General features: G+C 43.2%; 1 protein-coding gene across 3 annotated transcripts in view; it reads right to left on the bottom strand.

Moving 5' to 3' along the window:
• TEDC1 (tubulin epsilon and delta complex 1) overlaps positions 1–23,914 on the bottom strand; it is a 181,694-nt gene that overhangs the window by 116,094 nt on the left and 41,686 nt on the right. For 2 of the 3 annotated variants that reach the window (XM_034779121.1, XM_034779118.1), the window contains exons 4-5: positions 16,679–16,849; positions 10,576–10,674 (exon numbers count right to left, since the gene is read on the bottom strand). In XM_034779121.1, the coding sequence (XP_034635012.1) occupies positions 10,576–10,674; positions 16,679–16,849 (270 nt within the window). The remainder of the gene's footprint in view (positions 1–10,575; positions 10,675–16,678; positions 16,850–23,914) is intronic. The other variant, XM_034779119.1, reaches the window with a different exon arrangement.

Raw genomic sequence — 23,914 nt, forward strand, 5'->3', positions numbered from 1 at the left:
TTGCAACCAGGAAAGCCACTCTATATGATAGACAGAGCAGTGAGCACATTGCCAAGGGCTCAAATGGAGACCCCATCAGCCTCGAGAGCACCAGCTTACGGTCCCAGGCCGGGGATGATCACCGGATCTGAGGGTATAATCCGTCTAGTCCTTTAAGAAAATGCTGCATCATCGGGTTAGCAAAGATGGAGAGGTCAGCCATTCCTGGGTGAAACGCCTACCTGGGACACCTGCTGTTTTCAGTGGAAGTGGTCAGGAGATCTAGGAACCAGAATAGACTTATCCTAAAACTTGCTTATTATTCAATCATAGAATCATAGAATATCAGGGTTGGAAGGGACCTCAGGAGGTCATCTAGTCCAACCCCCTGCTCAAAGCAGGACCAATTCCCAACTAAATCATCCCAGCTGGGGATTTGTCAAGCCGGGACTTAAAAACCTCCAAGGAAGGAGACTCCACCACCTCCCTATGTAACGCATTCCAGTGTTTCAACACCCTCCTAGTGAAATAGTTTTTCCTAATATCCAACCTGGACCTCCCCCACTGCAACTTGAGACCATTGCTCCTTGTTCTGTCATCTGCCACTACTGAAAACAGCCGAGCTCCATCCTCTTTGGAGCCCCTCTTCAGGTAGTTGAAGGCTGCTATCAAATCCCCCCTCATTCTCCTCTTCTGGAGACTAAACAATCCCAGTTCCCTCGACCTCTCCTCATAAGTCATGTGCTCCAGACCCCTAATCATTTTTGTTGCCCTCCGTTGGACTCTTTCCAATTTTTCCACATCCTTCTTGTAGTGTGGGGCCCAAAACTGGACACAGTATTCCAGCTGAGGCCTCAACAATGTCAAATAAAGGGGAACGATCACGTTCCTCGATCTGATGGCAATGCCCCTACTTATACAGCCCAAAATGCCGTATGCCTTCTTGGCAACAAGAGCACACTGTTCACTCATATCCAGCTTCTCGTCCACTGTGACCCCTAGGTCCTTTTCTGCAGAACTGCTACCTAGCCATTCGGTCCCTACTCTGTAGCAGTGCATGGGATTCTTCCGTCCTAAGTGCAGGACTCTGCACTTGTCCTTGTTGAACCTCATCAGTTTTTTTTTGGCCCAATCCTCTAATTTGTCTAGGTCCCTCTGAATCCGATCCCTACCCTCTAGTGTATCTACCACGCCTCCTAGTTTAGTGTCATCTGCAAACTTGCTGAGAGTGCAGTCCACACCATCCTCCAGATCATTAATAAAGATATTAAACAAAACCGGCTCAGGACCAACCCTTGGGGCCCTCCGCTTGAAACCGGCTGCCAACTAGACATGGAGCCATTGATCACTACCCGTTGAGCCAGACGATCTAGCCAGCTTTCTATCCACCTTACAGTCCATTCATCCCGCCCATACTTCTTTAACTTGGCGGCAAGAATACTGTGGGAGACCGTATCAAAAGCTTTGCTAAAGTCAAGGAATAACACATCCACTGCTTTCCCCTCATCCACAGAGCCAATTATCTCATCTTAGAAGGCAATTAGGTTAGTCAGGCATGACTTCCCCTTCGTGAATCCATGCTGACTGTCCCTGATCACTTTCCTCTCCTCTAAATGTTTCATAATTGATTCCTTGAGGACCTGCTCCATGATTTTTCCAGGGACTGAGGTGAGGCTGACTGGCCTGTAGTTCCCCGGATCCTCCTCCTTTCCTTTTTTAAAGATGGGCACTACATTAGCCTTTTTCCAGTCATCTGGAACCTCCCCTGATCGCCATGAGTTTTCAAAAATAATGGCTAATGGCTCTGCAATCTCACCCGCCAACTCCTTTAGCACCCTCGGATGCAGCGCATCCAGCCTCATGGACTTGTGCATGTCCTGTTTTTCTAAATAGTCACGAACCACTTCTTTCTCCACAGAGGGCTGGTCACCTCCTCCCCATACTGTACTGCCCAGTGCAGCAATCTGGGAGCTGACCTTGTTCGTGAAGACAGAGGCAAAAAAAAAAAATCCCTTTTAACTTCCCAGTTTTGATGAGAATTACAAAATCCCACCTGATTTACGTAGACCCTATGCACAATGCACATATGGTGCTTACTATAACATGTGAGTGATCTGTAAAGACTGACTTAACAAGAATTGGGAGAGCTGAGCCCTCCCAAAAATCTCACCCTATGAGATTAGATATTTGTACATACTCCACTGCACTATTAAAAAAAAAAAATCTCAACTTCTTAGAGTTCTTCCTACAAAGAAAGATGTGCACTCATGCCATCACACTGGATTGTTCATGGGCACAGATTTGTTTATGTGTAGAACCTACATGAAATCAGATAGGTTCGTTCATTTGCCATCAAGATCTGGAAGTTAAATACTTACATCAGAGTAAGTTGCCCCCAACTAAAACCTCTCCAGCACATCATCAGAGATCTACAACCTATCCTCAAAGATGATCCTTTACTCTCACAGATTTTGGGAGACAGACCTGTCCTCGCTTACAGACAACCCCCCAACCTAAAGCAAATACTCACCAGCAACCACACATCACTGAACAAAAACACTGACCCAGGAACCTATCCTTGTAACAAAGCCCGATGCCAACACTGTCCACATATCTATTCAAGTGACATCATCATAGGACCTAATCACATCAGCCATACCATCAGGGGCTCGTTCACCTGCACATCTACCAATGTGATATATGCCATCATGTGCCAGCAATGCCCCTCTGCCATGTACATTGGCCAAACCGGACAGTCTCTCCACAAAAGAATTAATGGACACAAATCTGACATCAGGAACCATAATACTCAAAAACCAGTGGGAGAACACTTTAACCTGTCTGGTCATTCTATGACAGATCTGCGGGTGGCTATTTTACAACAGAAAAACTTCAAAAACAGACTCCAACGAGAGACTGCTGAGCTGGAATTGATATGTAAACTAGATACAATCAACTCAGGATTGAATAAGGACTGGGAATGGCTGAGCCATTACAAACATTGAATCTATCTCCCCTTGTAAGTATTCTCACACTTCTTATCAAACTGTCTGTACTGGGCTAGCTTGATTATCACTTCAATAGGTTTTTTTTTTTTTCCTCTTACTTAATTGGCCTCTCAGAGTTGGTAAGACAACTCCCACCTGTTCATGCTTTCTGTATGTGTGTATATATATCTCCTCAATATATGTTTCACTCTATATGCATCCGAAGAAGCGGGCTGTAGTCCACGAAAGCTTATGCTCTAATAAATTTGTTAGTCTCTAAGGTGCCACAAGTACTCCTGTTCTTTTTGCGGATACAGACTAACACGGCTGCTACTCTGAAACCTTAAAAAAGTATGGATTGGATTAATGGACTATAAGCTGGATAGAAAGCTGGCTAGATCGTTGGGCTCAACGGGTAGCAATCAACTGTTCGATGTCAAACGGACTGCCCCAGGGGTTGGTCCTGGGGCCGGTTTTGTTCAACATCTTCATTAATGATCTGGATGATGGGATGGACTGCACCCTCAGCAAGCTCGCGGATGACACTAAGCTTGGGGAAGAGGTAGACATGCTGGAGGGTAGGGATAAAGTCCAGAGTGACCTAGACAAATTGGAGGATTGGGCCAAAAGAAATCTGATGAGCTTCAACAAGGACAAGTGCAGTCCTGCACTTAGGACAGAAGAATCCCATGAACTGCTACAGACTGGGGACCGACTGGCTAAGTGGCAGTTCTGCAGAAAAGGACCTGGGGATTACAGTGGATGAGAGCTGGACATGAGAAGGCTAATGGCACACTGGGCTGCATTAATAGGAACACTGCCAGCAGATCGAGGCAAGTGATTATTCCCCTCTAGTCGGCACTGGTGAGGCCACATCTGGAATATTGCATCCAATTTTGGGGCACCCACTACAGAAAGGATGTGGATAAATTGGAGAGAGTTCAGCCGAGGGCAACAAAAATGATCAGGGGGTTGGGGCACATGACTTACGAGGAGAGGCTGAGGGAACTACTGGGCTTATTTAGTCTGCAGAAGAGAAGAGTGAGGGGGGGATTTGATAGCAGCCTTCAACTACCGGAAGGGGGGTTCCAAGGAGGATGGAGCTAGGTTGTTCTCAGTGGTGGCAGATGATAGAACAAGAAGCAATGGTCTCAAATTGCAGTGGGGGAAGTCTAGGTTGGAAATTAGGAAACACTATTTCACTAGCAGGGTGGTGAAGCACTGGAATGGGTTACCTAGGGAGGTGATGGAATCTCTATCCTTAGAGGTTTTTAAGGCCTGGCTTGACAAAGCCCTGGCTGGAATGATTTAGTTGGGGTTGGTCCTGCTTTGAGCAGGGGGCTGGACTAGAGGATCTCCTGAGGTCTCTTCCAATCCTAATCTTCTATGATTCTTATGGTTTATGCTGGCCTAGTCATTCCAGAGGGGGGCCCCAGTTGGAGCCTCAATCACCCCCTCATGCTGTCATTGCTTCCCCAGAGTTCGGTGACTGCAAAGGAGTGGGGGGGAGGGCAAGAGAGAGAGAGAGAGGTGGGACAAGATAGGGGGACCTGGACCCACCACTCTACCAGGTCCTAACCCAGTGCCTTACGAGTTTATCAAAGTGTCCAACCCAGTTACTGAACTACCCCAAATTATGTTTCCCCCGAGTCACTTCCTACCAGTCTGGAGCTCCTTAGTTTGGGGCATGGTCGCTGATTTAGCAGACTCTCCTCAGTCTTTTGGGGTATGTCTACACCGCAATTAAACATCTGCAGCTGGCCCATATCAGCTGACTCAGGCTTGCAGGACTTGGGCTGCAGGACTGTGAAATTGCAGTGTACACATTCAGGCTCAGACTGGAGCCTGGGCTCTGGGACCCTCCCCTTTTGTGGGGTCCCAGGGCTCATGCTTCAGTCTGAAGTCAATCACTTACTCAGTTATACAGTCCTGCAACCCAAGCCCCACAAATCCAAGTCAGCTGACATGAATCATAGAATATCAGGGTTGGAAGGGACCTCAGGAGGTCATCTAGTCCAACCCCCAAATACCAGCCACGGGTATTTAATTGCTGTGCAGACATCCCCTTAGTGTCCTGTTCAGTCAATCTATTTTAGGGCTTTCAATTCCCAAAGAAGGGGAGGAAATGCAAGTTCCTGCCGTTAGAGCAGTCTTCACAAAGCTGTTACCATTCCTGGCACAGCTCTCAGCATTAGCCTTGCTTCCTGTTGCCACATGCAGCTCATTCCCCACTTTCCTGCACTATGAGTGTCCTTTGAAACTGTTCCTCCACTGACAGCATGCCTTGCACCTGTTGAGGGGCAGAGCCTCCCTAGCCCAGTATTGCTCTATGCCATGCCCTGGTTTAGTGTGGGGCCTGTAGACCCCATCACAAAACTGGACTTTAAAGTGGACTAAGCTAAACCTCACAATGGCACTCTTAGGCCTGGTCTACACTGCCGCTCTAGACAATGTAAGTTATGTCATTCAGGTGTGTGAAAAATCACCCCCATCCTCCCAGCGACATAGCTTATATCAACCTAACTTGGTATCTACACTGCACTATGTCGGTGGGAGAGCATCTTCACCTCCCTGAGAGGCTGGAGTACTGAAGTCAACAGGAGAACATGCTGCTATTGACTTCAGTGGCACTGATTTAGCGTGCCAGTGTAGACAAGCCCTCAGTGCAGAATGAGCATCCACCCAAGGAGTCAATGTTAAACAGCCACTGCTCTTTAAATCCACACCCAAGCTTATTCTGTACTAACTTCACACGCAAAAAAGCTTTAGGGAAAATACATTTAAAATAGAGAAATGTTTTGGTCAACATGTGATGAGTATCAATATTTTCATAACAAAATTCTGAAACCAAATGACAAGCTATTCACATCTAAGTGTTAATGAGTTTCTGTTAAGTTCATTTGGCAGTTCCTAGCCATTATTTATTTGCTGTATTTGATCTTGCACACAGTAGATTGATTTACTGGCATTTAAAGGTGACTGCTTTACTTATTACTTTAACAATTACACTGATCTCTCTAGTGCCACCAGCATTTTACCAGTGACCTCAGTTCTGCTTGCAGACTTTAATCTTTCAAAGCAGAACAAAACAAGATTGAGTTCTACACATAAAACAGTGAGAGAGAGAGAAAAGGTGTGGGTGGGTGAGTGGGTGGCAGTAAATGGGCTGCTTTTCCTTAAAGTTCATTGATCTCTGTGTGGTCACACTTGTGATGAGAATGTTAATTGAACCGGTCTGAAGGACAACATATATTTTATTAGCGCAAAGTAAATCACCGGAGATAGTGACAATGTAATGTAGAACTAAGACAAATTTCTTTTAGACATGTTATAAGAATGGGCTTACATTGTCTTTCCAGGTATGAAGGATTATCATGTTTATCCCACATCACGGCCAGTGTCCTTATAGGCAGGAAATGAACACAACCACTCCTTCAGAGACAATGCTGCTACTGGAAAATGAGAGGCACCCCTCTGCCTCATGCTACATAGGCTATGGTTCTTGGGCACATGGTACTTGGAAGACCCACAGCACTCCAAGACTATCATCGCCCACAGTGACAGAGGCCAGAACCCTGAATCAAACCTGGGACGTCACAAGACAGTGAACAGCAACCACTAGCCCAAAAACCTAAAAAGACACCCAAGACTCTTATTGCTATTTATCACTTAGAGCCTTAGATTATGCCAGAAGCATGCCAGGAGCTTTACAGACAACAAGATAAACTCCCTGATCCAATCAGCTTCTGAGTTCAACAGATGACACACGGGCAAGGGAAGACACACGCTGTCTTCATCACTAGGCAAAGCTCTGGCATTTCTTTGGTGAAATGCTTGGCACCTGTCACCACAGGCTGGCAACAGCAATCAGCTCGCAGGGCCCTCGCCCTTTATGAGGAAGGAGAGGAGCAGGGCTGAGTGCTGGAATCTCTGCTTATGCACCACACAGCAAGGGGGAGAGGGCATACAGAGGTACTCTTGACCCCATCTGCTGCTCTCAGCAATGGCTGCCAAGCAGGGCCAGTGCAAGGATGTTTCACATCCTAGGCGAAACTTCCACTTTGCGCCCTCTCCCCTCCCCGCCTCCCCCCGACCCTGAGGCACACCCCCCCCCACGGCAGCTCCCCACCCCAGCTCACCTCTGCTCCGCCTCCTCCCCGAGCCCTGCAGCACCTCCCCCACGGCAGCTCCCCACCCCACCCCCGCCCTGAGGCGCCTCCTTCCCGTGGCAGCTCCCCCCCCGCCCGGAGAGCTGTGTGGCAGCTCCCCACCCCAGCTCACCTCTGCTCCGCCTCCTCCCCGACCATGCCCTCGCTGCTTCATTTCACCACCTCTCAGGCTTGCGGCACCAATCAGCTGTTTGGCGTCACAAGCCTGGGAGGAAGAGAAGCAGAGCAGGGCGGTGTGCTCAGGGGAGGAGGCGGAGCAGATGTGAGCTGGGGCGGAGAGTTCCCCTGCATGCCTGCTCCCCACCCCTTACTTGCTGCAGGTGGCCCTCCCCGTGCCCCTCTGCCCCAGCTCCCTCCGCCTAAATGCCGACGACGACCGGGGCGGCCGAAGATCTGGCCGCCGCGGTCGCCGCCGAAGAAAATGCCGCCTCCCAAATGCTAGCACCCTAGGCGACCGCCTAGGTCGCCTAATAGGTTACACCGGCCCTGCTGCCAAGGCATATCCACAATCAACTAACCCAATAATTTACATGCCAGAGAAAGTCAAAGCAGTCTCTTGATGCAGAGGGTATTTACACTCTCTTCCAGCTGCCAACAGAAATTGGGTGTGTAAATCCCCTGGTAAATGGTGAGGACACACTGTTATCCCCTAAAATCCAAGCATTTGACATTTATAAAGTACTTTCCAATCCCAAAAACACAGGAATAACTTCACCAACCAGTGAAGTACTGCCATCTCAGGACTGAACACATAATCTAACAGATCACACAAACTCTACCCAACCACTGACATGGGAAGTAAAAAACAATATCACATGCAGTTTAAATTGCAGGAGACATTTGTGTAAACAGAACACAATTAACCAAATTGCAATATGGCTCAATCCCTGACTAGTGAGAAAGTGGCAAAGATTCTATTACAAATGGAAAATTCTCCTCCTATGAAGCCTGCACAGAAATTCAAGATGACATAAGAATAATGGTTGGTAAAGTCCATGTATAAAACTATGACAAAAAGACTTTTATAGCCAAAAACCCAAGAGATGGTAATTTTAAACAAGTGAACATGAAGGGGGTTACATGACTTTTCCACTTTTTAACATCATAGCTATCTGTATTCTATCACATTTTGTCTCTCAGAATGAAATCTCTTGTTTTATTATCGGTCAGAACAAGTTCTCTCACAGGAAATCTCCGATGAAAATGAATTATTGGCATCAGTAAAAACCAGCCCAATGTTCTTTCTATAGTAGCTAATTTCTGACACTTTGATCCACTCTACATTTCTGTCCGTTGAATGATACCCAAAACAGGAATTTATTTATAATACCATCTACCAATGAGGTACATTACAATACGACAAACTGATATGCTGCCTCTTTTTGGTGATCCGTAAAGCTAGTTATTTAAGGTGACATTAATAAAAATGTCACATTACTTTGAGAGAAAAACAAATTTCACAAACTTTATACCAAAACTATTTGGCAATGCACAGGCTAACTTGTGCTGCTTGCTGTCTGCACTGGTATTTGAAACTCAGATGCTTTAAGGACACAGAACTCAAGTAATAAATCTTTAAAAAAAACAATAATATTTCAAATCAAAGGCTTGATGCTAACCGACCAGGTTCCAGCTCATGCTCATGCCAATGCACTTGTGTATTAGTACTGATCAAAGTGATTGTTATATATATAAGAATATATTTGATATTTAAACTTCATAGGATATTGCATGCATTGTTTTCATTTATCTGTATCCTGTTAGAATGTAATAAAAAACATCTACATTGTATATACCCCTGTAACTAAATAATCCTTCCTAAGAGAAAGAAGCCTTGTGTAATGTAAATGAAAAACTTTAACACAAAAATACCACATCTTGCGCATTTCAAAGCAAGCGGTCATTATATGTGATGATCAGAGATCAAAGACTCTAAATGCATTCTGCTCTCTCTGCCATCAAAGAAAGAGCTCATATGTGTAGCCAAACTGTCAGTTTGTTGACACAAAGAAAAGTCCATCATCTCTGGACTGTTTGGATTCTAACAGGGGAGAATAACTGAACAAGAAGATGGAGATCAAGAGAGTTATTCTGGGTAGCCCTGAGACACTTTTGGGAAACTAGCAGATTACTACATCTCTGCCACCATTTGCAATTAAAAACTGTTACTCACATGTACATATATTTTACCTGCTTTAACCTCTAAAAACTCATTTTTTTTCCTAGATAATAAGCCTTTAGTTAGTTTACTACAGAATTGGCTACAAGCATTGTCTTTGGTGTGAGATCTAGGATGTAAATCGACCTGGATGAGTGACTGGTCTCTTGGGACTGGGTGTAACCTGGAATATTTGTGTTTGTTGGTGTAAGTGACCATTTATCACATAGTTCAGCTTGCCTGGGTGGCAAGACAGACTGGATTGTGAAAGGGGACTGTCTATGATTCCATGGTAAGACTGTTACAGTGACCCAGTAGTTCACATTTGATACTGGCTTGGTGAAATCTAATTATAGAACATGTCACCAGTTTGGGATGTCTGCCCTTCTTTGGACAGTCTGTCCTGAGGTAGGCACTCACGGGCGTGAGCCACTCCAGACAGTGTGACAAAAGGTATTTCTCTTAATTTTCATAGAGCATTATTTTGCTCACTGCTTATAACAGCCAGTTGGAAACTTGAAATTTGAAATGGTTCTGCCCTGGCAACTGCACACTAGTTTGTTACTGAAGAGCTGCTCAAAAATACTAGGCAGCTAGCTTTTTGCACTGAAACCTTTGTTTTGAGGAGGAAGGAGAGACACAAAGAATTACAAAGACTTCGCAGAGACAGGACAGATTTTAGGTCCCTTGAAAGTACAGAGCATCAGCCTTCACCAGGACTTCCTACATATGCAAGTTTGTGATAGGATAATGAAAGGGACATTCAAGGTGTTAAAAGCTTCATATCAGATTATCCTTAGAACATACTTATTGTCGTTCTGAACCAGTTACAGCAATGAGTAACAAAACCAAAGCCCCCATTTATTATAGACGGGACTCCCCCGGGCCCACAAATGTCCTAGAAACACAGAAGTCACAAACAGAAAACACCTGTAGTCACCTACTCCCATATTTGTTAATAAAGTGATCTGGAGATTTTCATTATAATTTTTGTCCTGCCTTGTCCTCATTTGTTCGGGTACAGGAAGCTGATCAGTTGCGTCGGGAAAGACTTCCATGCTTAATTTCCACTATCTCAGAATGACTATAAAACTTAGAACAAGAGGAATTCCCAGAAGTGTCTGATGCTGGAAGCTCAGCATCTAAAAATGGGCAATCCAGCATGGCAGTTAAAGATGAAAATATGTTAGAAACTGCCATTTTCTGTGGAATGTAGACCAGTATGCGTATAAGGACTGTTGAGCATCAGAGTACAAAACATGATCGAGTACCACGGCATTACCTGTTTGTAGCTATCTGGTTGTCTAATGAGATCGGTTTCTGTGACAGAGAAATGACCAATGGTCTGATCCATATGACAGCCACTAGTGTAAGAATGAATCTGAAACAGACAAAATTAGATAAACAGATACAAATAAATATAAACAGACCAGGTCGTTAATGACTGAAAGATGGTACTATCTGAAGGCTCCTTGGCGGCTTGCATGAAGTGAATTGGTGGTCATGACCCAATTCCCAACAGACAGGTGCACACACAACTGCCACTTGCTGAATTGGCCCTGTTTGTGACAGTGTCCTAGAAACCAAGGCTGAATGACCCTGCGGAGTGAACCTTCTTACTCATAAAATGGTCTCATTATGTCAGCAGTGTTAGCCAGGTGGCATGCTAAAGTTTCCACTGTTGCTGCCTGGTTTAAAGTCAGAGGGCTTCACTTCCCAAGGTGTTTCAGGGTCTAATACTTTTATCCCATAACAGAATTCACCTAAAATATTTGTAAAGCATTAAAAAGTTATTAACACATTTACACACATACCTGTTAGAGCTATACACAATGTATAGCTTCTGATCTCTTCCCTTAATGCAGAAAATGCCATTAGGTATATTAAATCTTTGCTGTAAATCATAACTAGCTCTTTACTGATGCTGCCAGAAACTTGCCCCAGCTGTTTTGATGATATCATCATCAATTATATGGGGAAGAATCTTCCCAAGTTAGTCAGGGGAACAATAAAAAGCGATTCCCTCTATTCAATGCTGATCCCTTTGTTACTGTAATAACTGCAGCTGTCAGACAAGATACTAGTGCACATTTGTCATACAATCTTTCACATTTCATTAATATTACTGTCCGCATGACATGAGAATGTTAGTTGCTTTTCTTCCCTTGTTCTAATATTACTATTATCATGCACTTAGGGATTGACAAATATTTTAAATTGATGATTAATTATCCTGTCTCCTTGAAACTTAACATGATTCTGGTATTCCTTTTTCAAAACTCACTTCTGGTGGCAATCCTCTGGCACAACACACAGGTCTGTGCGGAAGTTTTTAAAAAAGAAACAGCTCCAAATGCATTTCTCTCACTCTAAATCATGTCACTGCTGCTTCCTTCCCTTTATTCAGTTCTGGACTCTCCTCCATCCTGATGTATTATGGCACCAAATCCTTAGGCTTTCTGGAACTAGGATTCAGATCTGACCTCTCATCAGTCAAAAGTCACGTCAAAGAGATCTTAGGACATAGCGACGTGAAGGACATCAGGGTCTTCAACCAAGTCGGAGTACTTGATTGGAATGGACCTAACATTGGTACCATTGTAAAGGGTCAAAGCAATTCCTTCATCATGAAAGCCTAAAGACAGTTTTCCTGGGCTCTTGGGCAGAAGGGTACACAGATTAAACAGGACTTAGAAGAGCCCCTCCAACAGGCATCAGGAACAGGGCACACATTTGCCCAAAATAGACATTTTTCTGCCATAGAAGACCTGGTATTTAAACTCTGCCTTCTGGGCTAACACCTTCTTGGGGAGGTAACAGACCCACAACACACAGGGCCACAGAACAAGTTGAATCCCATAAGATGGCACAATGGCAGGCATTACATATAAAATACACTACCATACGCCTCCTTTTTTTAAACACACTATAAAGGAGGCTTATGGTAGTGTATTTTATATGTAATGCCTGCCATTACTACTAAAGCCCAACATCAGTCTGAAAGAGGGAAACAATTGCAAGAAAAATAAATTCATCTTGGGGGACTCAGAGTTATTTTTAAGCTGCTAGTGAAAAAAATAGGTTGGAGTGGCAAGAAAGTAGCTCTTCATATAACCTTGCTCTAATGAGCGCTGCGTTTCAGAAGGTTCCAAGCTCTCTGCTGAAAGCATGTGGGGAACATGTGCTGCCACAGGAACTGCCAGACCAAATGAGGCCAGGTCCACCCAGCCCAGCATCCTCTGACAGTAGCTAGCACCACATCTTTCAGCAGAAGATACAAGAAATTCTGCAAATGCAGTTATGTGATAACTTGTCCACAAGGGAAAGTTCCTTTGCTTGAAGCTGGTTTATGCTCTGAAGCTGGTTTATGCTCTGAACCCTTTCAGTACACTTCTTTTAAATATTTACTACTATAACTAAATAGTCTTGTGGTCTAGTCTGTATAGATGTCCAAACCTTTCGTGAATCCTGCTAAGCTTTTGACCTCAATTTGTGGTAAGAATTTCCAGAGGCTAATTGTGCAGCATATGTGAAAAAGTATTTCCTTTCATCAGGTTTAGGAACGATTGAAGGTCTAGAAAAATCTGCCTTACAGTAATAGAGTAAAGAAGCTCAATCTATTTCGTTTATCCAAAAGAAGTGGACGAGGGGACTTAATCATTATCAAGAAGAACCTACTTGGAGAGAAAATATCTGACAACAGAGGGATCTTTAATCTAACAGACAAAGGCAGAACAAGATCCAGTGGCCAGAAGCTGAACCCAGAAAAATTCAGACTAAAAATAAGACACTTTTTTTTAAAAACAGTGAGGGTAACTAACCATTGGAATATTTACCTACGGATATGGTGGATTCTACATCACCTGAAGTCTTTAAATCTAGATTGGATGTATCCTTATAAAAGATGCTCTAGCTCATCCAGTTATTGGGATTGATGCAGGAATGGTCAGATGTAATTCCATAGCCTGTATTATACAGGATGTCAGACTAGATGATCATAACCCTTCTGTCCTTAATAATGTGCAACATTGCTCCTTTCAGTTTTGCTCACTTCCCTTTGTCCTTGTATTATGAGTAGGGCCCTAACAAATTCACAGCCATGAAAAACGTGTCACGGACCGTGAAATCTAATCTATAACCCTGCACAGGGCTCCAGCTGCTAGTCCTCTGGGGATGGGGAGGGAGATAACTTCCTCTTTCCCTGCAGGGGTTGCCCTTGGGGCAGGTCACACCCACCTCTGGGATCTCCTCCAGCTGCAGGAAGCTCCACAGCTCAAGCAGTCGCCTCCCCCCACACGGGAAGGCAGGGGGCTCCAGCTGTCATCCCCCCAGTGGGGCAGGAGACTGCCAGGAAAATGGGACCTATGGTAACCCACCCCTCATACCCTGTGCCCTCACTTCTCTGCTTCTGCTGGCAGTTGCACTGGCTTTACAGCTGGGCACCCAGCCAGCAGCCATCCTCTCTAGCTGCCCAGCTCTGAAGGCAGTGCCACTGCCAGCAGCAGGGCAGAAGTAAGAGTGGCATCCCATGATCCCCCTACAATAGCCTTGTGACCTTCCCACCCTTACCTTTTGGGTCGGGACTTCCACAGTTACACCACCATGAAATTTCAGATATAAACATCTGAAAACATGAAACTGACTAATTTTAAAAGCACCTGGTTGTGAAACTGACCAAAATGAACCCTGAATTTGGTAGGGCCCTAATTATGAGATACCACATTTCCTCTCTAAAGGTCTGTCTATACTGAAATCCAAAGTGTGTGACTGCAGCTCAGGTAGACAAATGCATGCTAGCTTTAATCTATCTAGCATGGATAAAAACAGAAGGAAGTTGCAGCAGCATAGGGTTGAGTGCCTGGCATTCTAATTTACCAAGTTTATATCTTAACTTTCTCACACTGGTGTATAAATAGACATGGTTATATTCTGAGCAGGTACCCAATTTTGTAAATCCATGATCTGACACCTTATTGAATTAACAGAATTTACCTCTGTGATCACAACTTGCCCCTCTTCCAGTTCAATAGCAATTTCTGTCTGAGCCTTTTACCAGATACAGAGATACCTCACAATACCAAACAGAGAATCATCATGTTTTCCTGAAATTCAGGAAAATTCTGATATTTCTTTTCACATACTTATTCTGGCACAAAAACAAAAAAAAATCAGTTTTAAAAACAATTCCATATAAATTTACAATGGACACACTTAAAAAGTCCTTTCCTGCTTTAGCCATATTATGGTTTCCAGCAATATTTCCTATTCCTAACATGCAGAACACTGCCAGAATTACTAGTATCTCTAAAACCAGAATGAACTTAAAGTGCATACCCAGAGTCTGTTGAATGACACTCCAAACACAGAGACTAGCCTGTCAGAACCAGTTTGAATTAACATACTGAAATCTGTAGAAAGTTGCCACCAGTGTGCTAAAACTATAGATTATCATCAGCGATAATAAATTCTGTTCAATATTCAAGATACATATCCTCATAAGTTATTAAACACAATGAGTAAAGCAATAATTATAACTTAGTAGAGCCATCATTCTGAAAATCTGCCAGTACAACAAAAAACATTACACCCCCCCTTTGCATGTGGTGTCTGTGGTTTCATACCATACCACAACAGTAAGATCTCATATACAAATCATATTAGGTCAGCTGGATTTTCAAATGGAATTCCTCAAAAACCTCAAACTTTTGATAGATGGCAGCTTATTTTAGATGATAAAAACTATATTAATGCAATGGTATGGCATATTTCCGCATCCAGGGGGGCCAGGAAATAAACAATCATGGTGCACACAGCAGCTGCAACTTGACCCTTTTGTGCATATATAGTGTTTTCTGTGACCATGTTTAACTACTAAGCATTAATATATATATATGTAATAGAGCACTGTTACAAGGCATTTAGAACTTTATCTTTCAATTATCCAGAACACAGCGCACTGTTATTGCTACTCTGCACTTAACTCATACTGTAGTGCCTAGGTATCAGAGCACATGTAATATTGTTAATGGTTAGTGGGCTGTAGTCCACGAAAGCTTATTCTCTAATAAATTTGTTAGTCTCTAAGGTGCCACAAGTACTCCTGTTCTTCTAACGGAGCACTGAATACTAGAGCTCAAATCCATCCTTATGTAAGCAGAGTCAGGATGAGCTCTGCCCTGACATCTGGTGGTGAATTATGGTTATTGTTGTGGACCTCAGTACAGAGGTCAAGGACTTGAATCAGCCATGAAGCACAAACTGCCCTCTTTCGTTCCAGGTCAGGATTGAGCCACATTTATAATGGGCAGTGTGTAGTAAAAGTTCTTCACTGCTGCACACGCAGTACCTAATCAATGCTACATGAAGGACTTCAGTCTCCAGGTTTTCAGTCAGGCACCTTCCACTAGTGATAAATTCATTTAAAAAACAAAATAAAAACTCATTAAAGTCTTAAGATTGTAGTGCCATATATAGTCATTAAAGCTGAGAAGGCATCTTCATTCAAACCCTCTTGTTCTCACTTTCAGAACTTTCTGATAAAAGCTTCCCTTTGGGCTGCAATTTCTCAAGCTCATTTATAGCCTCAGAGACTTTATGGAGGTTCCCAGTGGCTCTATTTCAGTTATCCAAGCATATGAAAAAGGTCTTTCACTAGTGAAAGTATTTTTAGATATTTATTTTTCCGTCCATGGCCATCAATGCTCCCAACTGGGAGTTGTGGCTCTAAGACTTCCTTTCTACCCATACAGGCAATGATGCTCAAAGCTGTTTGCAAATTTCAGGTGAGCATGCAAAAATCAAGCTTAAAATGGAAAATAACCTGCAACCTTGACTGTGCAGAGGCTATTGCCACTCTGTGATTTGGAATTGCTTTAGCTTTCCTGGTTTAAATCAGATTTTCACTACTATTTTAAGAAGAGGAGGATTGTATTTAATTTTCCAATTGTTGCTACTTTTGATGCTAAAGTTGTGTCCAACACTTTGAATAAAAAATTGAGAGGTGGACATCTTGCATTACATTTCTGCGTGTCTGTATGAGTAACCTGCACTTCTGTCCTGGCCAAGCAGCTCCCAATTAGGAGAACATGAAGAACAAGCTCAGACATGTTCTGATAAATACAGAGGGAACCTACCTTGGTGGGAAGGATGGTGAATATGCCAAGCTGTAAGGGAGAGCCACTCAAAGATTATAACCTTGTGGCCATGATACATAATCCATCGTTTTTTTCAGGATTTTGCATAGAGGATTGAAGAGGGATATATTTGTATTTACAGGAGTAGATAAAACACTGTACAAAACTAATGAACCAGTGTTAATTACAGACCTGGGATTTACTGGTAGGGCATTAAGAAACAATTCCACTGTGAGTCAGAAGAATTTTTACCTTATGCAAGAGTTTACATTGCTCCTGATGGTCAACGTGCAAACTCCGCCACTGGAACCGCAGCCTGCCAGTTAACCACTGGAGATATCTGACATCTACTTCTCTTTTCAAACAAGGTTCAAGTGCTATTTCGGTCCTGTCCTTCCAGCTGTTAGAGAGATTATCTTCACACTAAAAGCAGAAGATAGCAACAAAATGGTTTTAATCTTTGTCTACATTTTCAAGTCATTAAGCAGTAGATAGCAGACAGGATGAATAGGACAAACACCAGCCAAAAAAAATAATCAGCACCAGAAAAGAAAAGAATCCCCTGAAAACAAGTCATAAATGTTGGAGAGGTAGGTGCACCTATGGTGGGTATGCCCTAAAATAATAGTATTTTGGAGGAAAGTAAAAAGAATTTTGAAGGTCACTAAAGACACGCTACCCACAGAACCCATAGTGATTCTACTAGGTTACAGCCTTAGAGGTCCAGCTATGGTGAGGTTGGCTGAAGTGGAATTAGGGACCCACAAACCCTAACCCATAAGTCACTGTCTCATCCTTTTATCCAGAGTGACTCTACTCCTCTGACATAGACTTCTGTGAGGCCACTGCCTCGTGCTTGTATCCTGAATGACCAAGGTGTGATTTTAGTGGAAATGAGATTTTTATCATTTTCCAACTTTCACCAAAATCAACAGGGTTCTGCCCACTGATACCTAGAACATGTCCTGAAACTGATCAAATGTAGTTTTCAAAAGTTATCACATTACATAGAGACAAAAAGAGAAACGCCATCAAGTTGTGTGTAAAGCCTCAACTTCGCTCGGCCAAAAATACTATCAGGCAAAAACGTTGCATGGTTCCTACCTGACGGGCTGATTGTCCCTTCCTCCCTGTCTCTAAGGCAGAAGCTTTCACATGAAAACCAAAGAAACCACATTTAACTGCATGCCAGGAAACACCCAATTCTCCAGGATAGCACAGTGCATTTCTATGAGAAAAATTCTTTGGAAGATAAAGCTTTTTCCATCCAAAATTTGTATGCAGTGTAGTTGTTGAGTATCTTGAGCAACAGGAAAACCAGAAAGAAATCAATTATCTTCTGTCTTATGGTCAGTGTGGCAACCACCTGACTAAGTATTGCACCCTGATGTCAGCCCAGTCAGCTACAGGAGCTGAGTCAGTGACCTCACAAAGGGACTTGTGTCTTGCCATTCTCAGCCCTTGCAGGCAAGCTCAGCATTTTCTCCAAGCTCTGTTTTGCCTTCTACCAAAAGAAAAGAAGGCAGCAGCTAACAGAAGATTATTTCAATCCATCAACCTCTGTGTTCTGGATCCTGTACATTCCGCACTGTTCCACCTCTACATACGTTGAAAGAAAAGTTGAAGTCTCAGCTTTACTGGGGGAGCATTAGCTGGTGACCCTGGGATTCTGAATGCTTCCTGCACATGGAGAGGTAGGTCAAATTTCGAATCTATGATGATTCACTTCCTACAGTTTCTTTCTGCAAGGGAGGTTGGCTGCACTCAATATTTCCCTCATCCTTGCTTTGTAAATTAGCAAGGATCAGAACCACTAACAGACCATCAGGGTTTATTTAAAAAACAAAGCTACAAGCAGAAAGAATCTGATGGCTGTGTTTGTCCAGCCCTTTCCTCTCCAGGTAACCCCTCTTAAAGGAACAGAGTCCACAACCTGAAAAAGGCTGAAAAAGAAGAGGGGAAAATGATGAGACCCCACCCTGATTTCCTCACCACTCCAGCCTGGGCCTGGAAAGGTGCAACAGGAGGAGAAAACAAGGTGACCTTGACAGTGCTTATATCCCACTGACTCCAATGGAATTTAAGCACATGTGCTTTCCTGAATCAGAGCCTTCAATGTTAACAAGTAACATCTTTTAAAAAAATTCAACTGGTCCATGAAGGGTGAATGTATTTTCAATTTCAGGCCTAAACTAAAACTGCAAATCGTAAAAAAAAAAAAAAAAAGATTTTAGTCCTGTCTTAAACGTAAATTTCAACACAATCTTAAGAGGTGAATTAACCACAATGCAAGCCTAACTTAACCTCATCTGCTAAGATGCCCCCGTAATACTGTACAGGTGTATATTTATTAATAAACATGGAAAAAAGCTAGTCTGACTGCATGGTGACCTACTAGTACTGTGGGTCTTTCCCTTGTTCTGTGGTTCAATTATAAGTGCTTACTATGGAAACAGACAGACAACGTCCCCATTTTGCCAACAGGGAAATGAGGTCACCTTCCCTGGATCCCCCTTGTCCAGAAGTTCAAGGCTGTTGCCTCTTTACTAAATAACTTTGGCAAACACATCTAAACAGAACAGCAGCCTATGGCTCACATGGTTTTGCCAATGTTAGCAGAGGCTACTGAACTATGAAATTGTATAAAAACAGCAGTGCAGTTCATAAACTTGACAACACAAACAATTAGCTTGGGGAACACCCATAGCTGTATATAACATATTAAAGCATCAAATGTATATGCTGCCAAGGAGCTATATCCTCAAACTCACTGGGTTACAAACATTATACTAGATTCTGCATTCCCTGTTTTTTATAGACTCATAGACTCTAAGGTCAGAAGGGACCATTATGATCATCTAGTCTGACCTCCCGCATGATGCGGGCCACAAAAGCTGACCCACCCACTCCTGGAAGAATTCTCTCCCTTGACTCAGCTGTTGAAGTCCCCAAATCATGATTTAAAGACTTCAAATCCCTGAGAATCCTCCAGCAAGCGACCCCTGCCCCATGCTGCGGAGGAAGGCGAAAAACCTCCAGGGCCTCTGCCAATCTACCCTGGAGGAAAATTCCTTCCCAACCCCAAATATGGCGATCAGCTGAACCCTGAGCATGCGGGCAAGATTCTCTAGCCAGACCTCTGGAAAAAGTTCTCTGTAGTAACTTTTAATATCCCATCATTGACCATTGTTGCTAATTACCAGCAATGGCACGTTATTGACCTAATGACTAAAATCACTTTATCCCATCAAACCATCCCCTCCATAAACCTATCAAGCTTAATCTTAAAGCCAGAGAGGTCTTTCGCCCCCACTGTTTCCCTCGGAAGGCTGTTCCAAAATTTCACCCCTCTGATGGTTAGAAACCTTCGTCTAATTTCAAGCCTAAACTTCCCCACGGCCAGTTTATATCCATTCGTTCTCGTGTCCACATTAGTACTGAGCTGAAATAATTCCTCTCCTTCCCTGGTATTTATCCCTCTGATATATTTAAAGAGAGCAATCATATCCCCCCTCAGCCTTCTTTTGGTTAAGGTAAACAAACCGAGCTCCTCGAGTCTCCTTTCATACGACAGATTTTCCATTCCTCGGATCATCCTAGTGGCCCTTCTTTGTACCCGTTCCAGTTTGATTTCATCCTTTTTAAACATGGGAGACCAGAACTGCACACAGTACTCCAAATGAGGTCTCACCAGTGCCTTGTATAACGGAACCAGCACCTCCTTATCCCTACTAGAAATACCTCGCCTAATGCATCCCAAGACCACATTCGCTTTTTTCACGGCCACGTCACCTTGCCGACTCATAGTCATCCTGCTATCAACCAGGACACCGAGGTCCTTCTCCTCTTCCGTTACTTTCAACTGATGCGTCCGTAGCTTATAACTAAAATTCTTGTTATTTATCCCTAAATGCATAACCTTACACTTTTCACTATTAAATTTCATCCTATTACTATTACTCCAGTTTACAAGGTCATCCAAATCTCCCTGCAGGACATCCCGATCCTTCTCCGAATTGACAATACCTCCCAACTTTGTGTCATCCGCAAACTTTACCAGCCCACTCCTACATTTGGTTCCGAGGTCAGTAATGAATAGATTAAATAAAATCGGACCCAAAACCGAACCTTGAGGAACTCCACTGGTAACCTCCCTCCAACCTGACAGTTCACCTTTTAGTACGACCCGCTGCAGTCTCCCTTTTAACCAGTTCTTTATCCACCTCTGGATTTTCATATCAATCCCCATCTTTTCCAATTTAACCAATAATTCCTCATGAGGTACCGTATCAAATGCTTTACTGAAGTCGAGGTATATTAGATCCACCGCATTTCCTTTATCTAAATAATCTGTTACTTTCTCAAAGGAGATCAGGTTGGTTTGGCACAATCTACCTTTCGTAAAACCGTGTTGTAATTTGTCCCAATTGGCATTGTCCTTAGCTACTTTCTCCTTCAAAATTTTTTCCAAGACCTTGCATATTACAGATGTTAAACTAACAGGCCTGTAGTTACCTGGGTCACTTTTTTTTCCCTTCTTGAAAATAGGAACCACATTAGCTATTCTCCAGTCAAACGGTACCACCCCCGAGTTTACAGATTCATTAAAAATTATCGCTAACGGGCTTGCAATTTCTCGTGCCGGTTCCTTTAATATTCTCGGATGAAGATCATCCGGTCCGCCCGATTTAGTCCCGTTAAACTGTTTGAGTTTGGCTTCTACCTCGGATACGGTAATGTCAATCCCCACTCCTTTATTCCCATCAGTATCGCTTCTACTATTCCTCAGCCTTTCATTAGCCTCATTAAATACCGATGCAAAATATTCATTTAGATATTGTGCCATGCCTAGATTATCCTTAATTTCCACTCCATCTACAGTCTTAAGCGGTCCCACTTCTTCCTTCTTTGTTTTCTTCCTATTTATATGGCTATAAAAGCTCTTGCTATTGGTTTTAATTCCCCTTGCAAGGTCCAACTCTACACGGCTTTTGGCTTTTCTCACTCCATCTCTACATGCTCTGACCTTTGCTGATTCCTCCCATCTTCCACTCCCTGTACACTTTCTGTTTTTTCTTAATGACCCCTCTGAGACGCTTGCTCATCCAGCTCGGTCTAAATCTACTGCCTACGAACCGTTTTCCCTTTCTCGGGATACAGGCCTCTGACAGTTCCTGCAACTTCAACTTGAAATAATCCCAGGCGCCTTCCGCCTTTAGATCCCTAAATATGTTAGTCCAATCCACTTCCCTAACTAGTCCTCTTAATTTATTAAAGTTAGCCCTTTTGAAATCGTAAACCTTAGTCTCCAATTTAATTGTTAATCTTTCCATTTAGTTTAAACCGAATTAGCTCATGATCACTCGAGCCAAGGTTGTCCCCTATAACCATTTCCTCAACGAGGTCCTCACTACTCACCAAAACCAAATCTAAAATGGAATCCCCCCTCGTCAGTTCAGTAACTACTTGATGAAGGAATTCATCAGCTATCATGTCTAGGAAAATCTGAGCCCTATTATTGTCACTAGCATTTGTTCCCCAATCTATATCCGGGAAGTTAAAGTCTCCCATGATTACACAGTTCCTATTAGTATTTACTTCCCTAAAAACGTTAAAGAGTTCTCTGTCCATATCCAGGCTAGATCCCGGCGGTCTATAGCACACCCCAAGCACTATCCCAGGGGAGGCTCTAGTAGTTCTTTTACCCAATGTGAATATTGCCCAGACTCCGTCTTATCCATTCCATCACTTATTATTTCTTTACAGTTTACCTCATTATTGACATACAATGCTACTCCCCCTCCTTTACCTTTGATTAGGTCTTTCCTAAACAGCATATACCCTTCCATACTTGTACTCCAGTCATGACTACCGTTCCACCACGTTTCAGTTATTCCTACGATATCCGGTTTCATTTCTCGGACCAGGAGCTCCAATTCCTCCATTTTGTTACCTAGGCATCTCGCATTGGTGTATAAATTTATGCCGTTTGGCCTCTCTCACATTTGTTATCCCATTTGCTATGGACACTGTACTGCTAGTATGACCTATTAGTCTAGTATCCATCCTCCCCCTCCTCCTTATGTCCAATCTCTTCCCCCTGGCTATATCCATTCTTATCTCATTGTCTTCCCCCTCAATGTTATAATCTGGTGTGGAGATTAACTGGACATCTCCCAACCGTCTCCCCCAAATTCCTAGTTTAAAGCTCTTTTGATGAGATGAGCCAGCCTTCCTCCCAGAAGTCTATTTCCTTCCCTCCTCAGGTGAAGTCCGTCCCTGTTCAAGTCTTTACAAAGGACCTGTATTAGAGATTTCAGAACACCACTCATGATGCTCCCAGGAGGTTTACCTAAGGAAAGAATGGTATTAGATTTAATTGCCTTGCAAGTTCAGTGACAGAAACACTACATGGAGCTAAATGTTATTGTAGCAACCTGTTTTAATAATATTAAAATAAGGAAGCCACTGCATTTTTCAACAGAAGCTTTCTATTCCTAGTATTTATTTCACACCTCCTTTACGAAATGTCTAGGCCTGCTATGGAATATGTAGCCTGACATAAGTAAACACCAAAAGGAAGAGAGCCCTTGGATATTAGACTGTGACCTCAATTTCAGGCCCATCTCTACAATCTAGGGTTATTTACTGCTCTCCCACAGAGAGAAATCACTAAAATGCTGACCCCAGCTAAAGCCTTTGCTTCTAATATCACTATGTAGTTATCTATCTAGCAATAGACATTCATGCAAATTCAGTGCTGTATGCTGAACGGGCAGAGCATTCTGTCAGCAACACAGAAAACATAGCAAGAGCAGCCACTCAGGACTCAAACTATCCTTCCCCAAGCTGAACTGCACCAAAACAGCAGTGGGAAATTTCCCTTCAATCACATATCAGAAAAGCTCTTTTCCTATAAAATGAAATGTTTGATATAATGAACATTTGTCTTTATTTACTCTGATGGATGCTCAGGGAAAAAAAGACTCATTCACCCAAACTATGGAATGATGCCGCTTGTGTACAGCACCTAAGTTGCATCAAAGCACGTCAATCCCCTCACCAGAGTTTTTAAGTCTTCTCTGATTGACCAATACAGCATTTGTCCAATCCTTGTATACTAGACTATCTAGAAATAACTGGGATGCCTGTGATGAGGGCAACTGTCCAACAGAATCTCAAATGAGGCCCTTAGTCTCACCCTCATTTAATACTGCACTTCTGGAGCATCTTCTGTCTCAAAACGGAAGGTGTTGTTACAGGCTTCGTAGTCTATTTATTGGTGGGTTCACATAAACACACACAACCCTGGAAAAATGACAACCGGCACTTGTCCATTAAACAAAAGATCCCCATCTGTGTCCTGCTGTAAGCGGCTCACCTCCTGTTACTGGAAGGGCTATTCTATTCACACTGAGAGAGATACAACGCAGGCCCTCTCAGGATTACTTTCTGCACCAGAGATACTTCCCATATGAAAGGAACCAT

This window comes from Trachemys scripta, chromosome 8, assembly GCF_013100865.1.
Source record: "Trachemys scripta elegans isolate TJP31775 chromosome 8, CAS_Tse_1.0, whole genome shotgun sequence".
NCBI classification, from domain to species: domain Eukaryota; kingdom Metazoa; phylum Chordata; order Testudines; family Emydidae; genus Trachemys; species Trachemys scripta.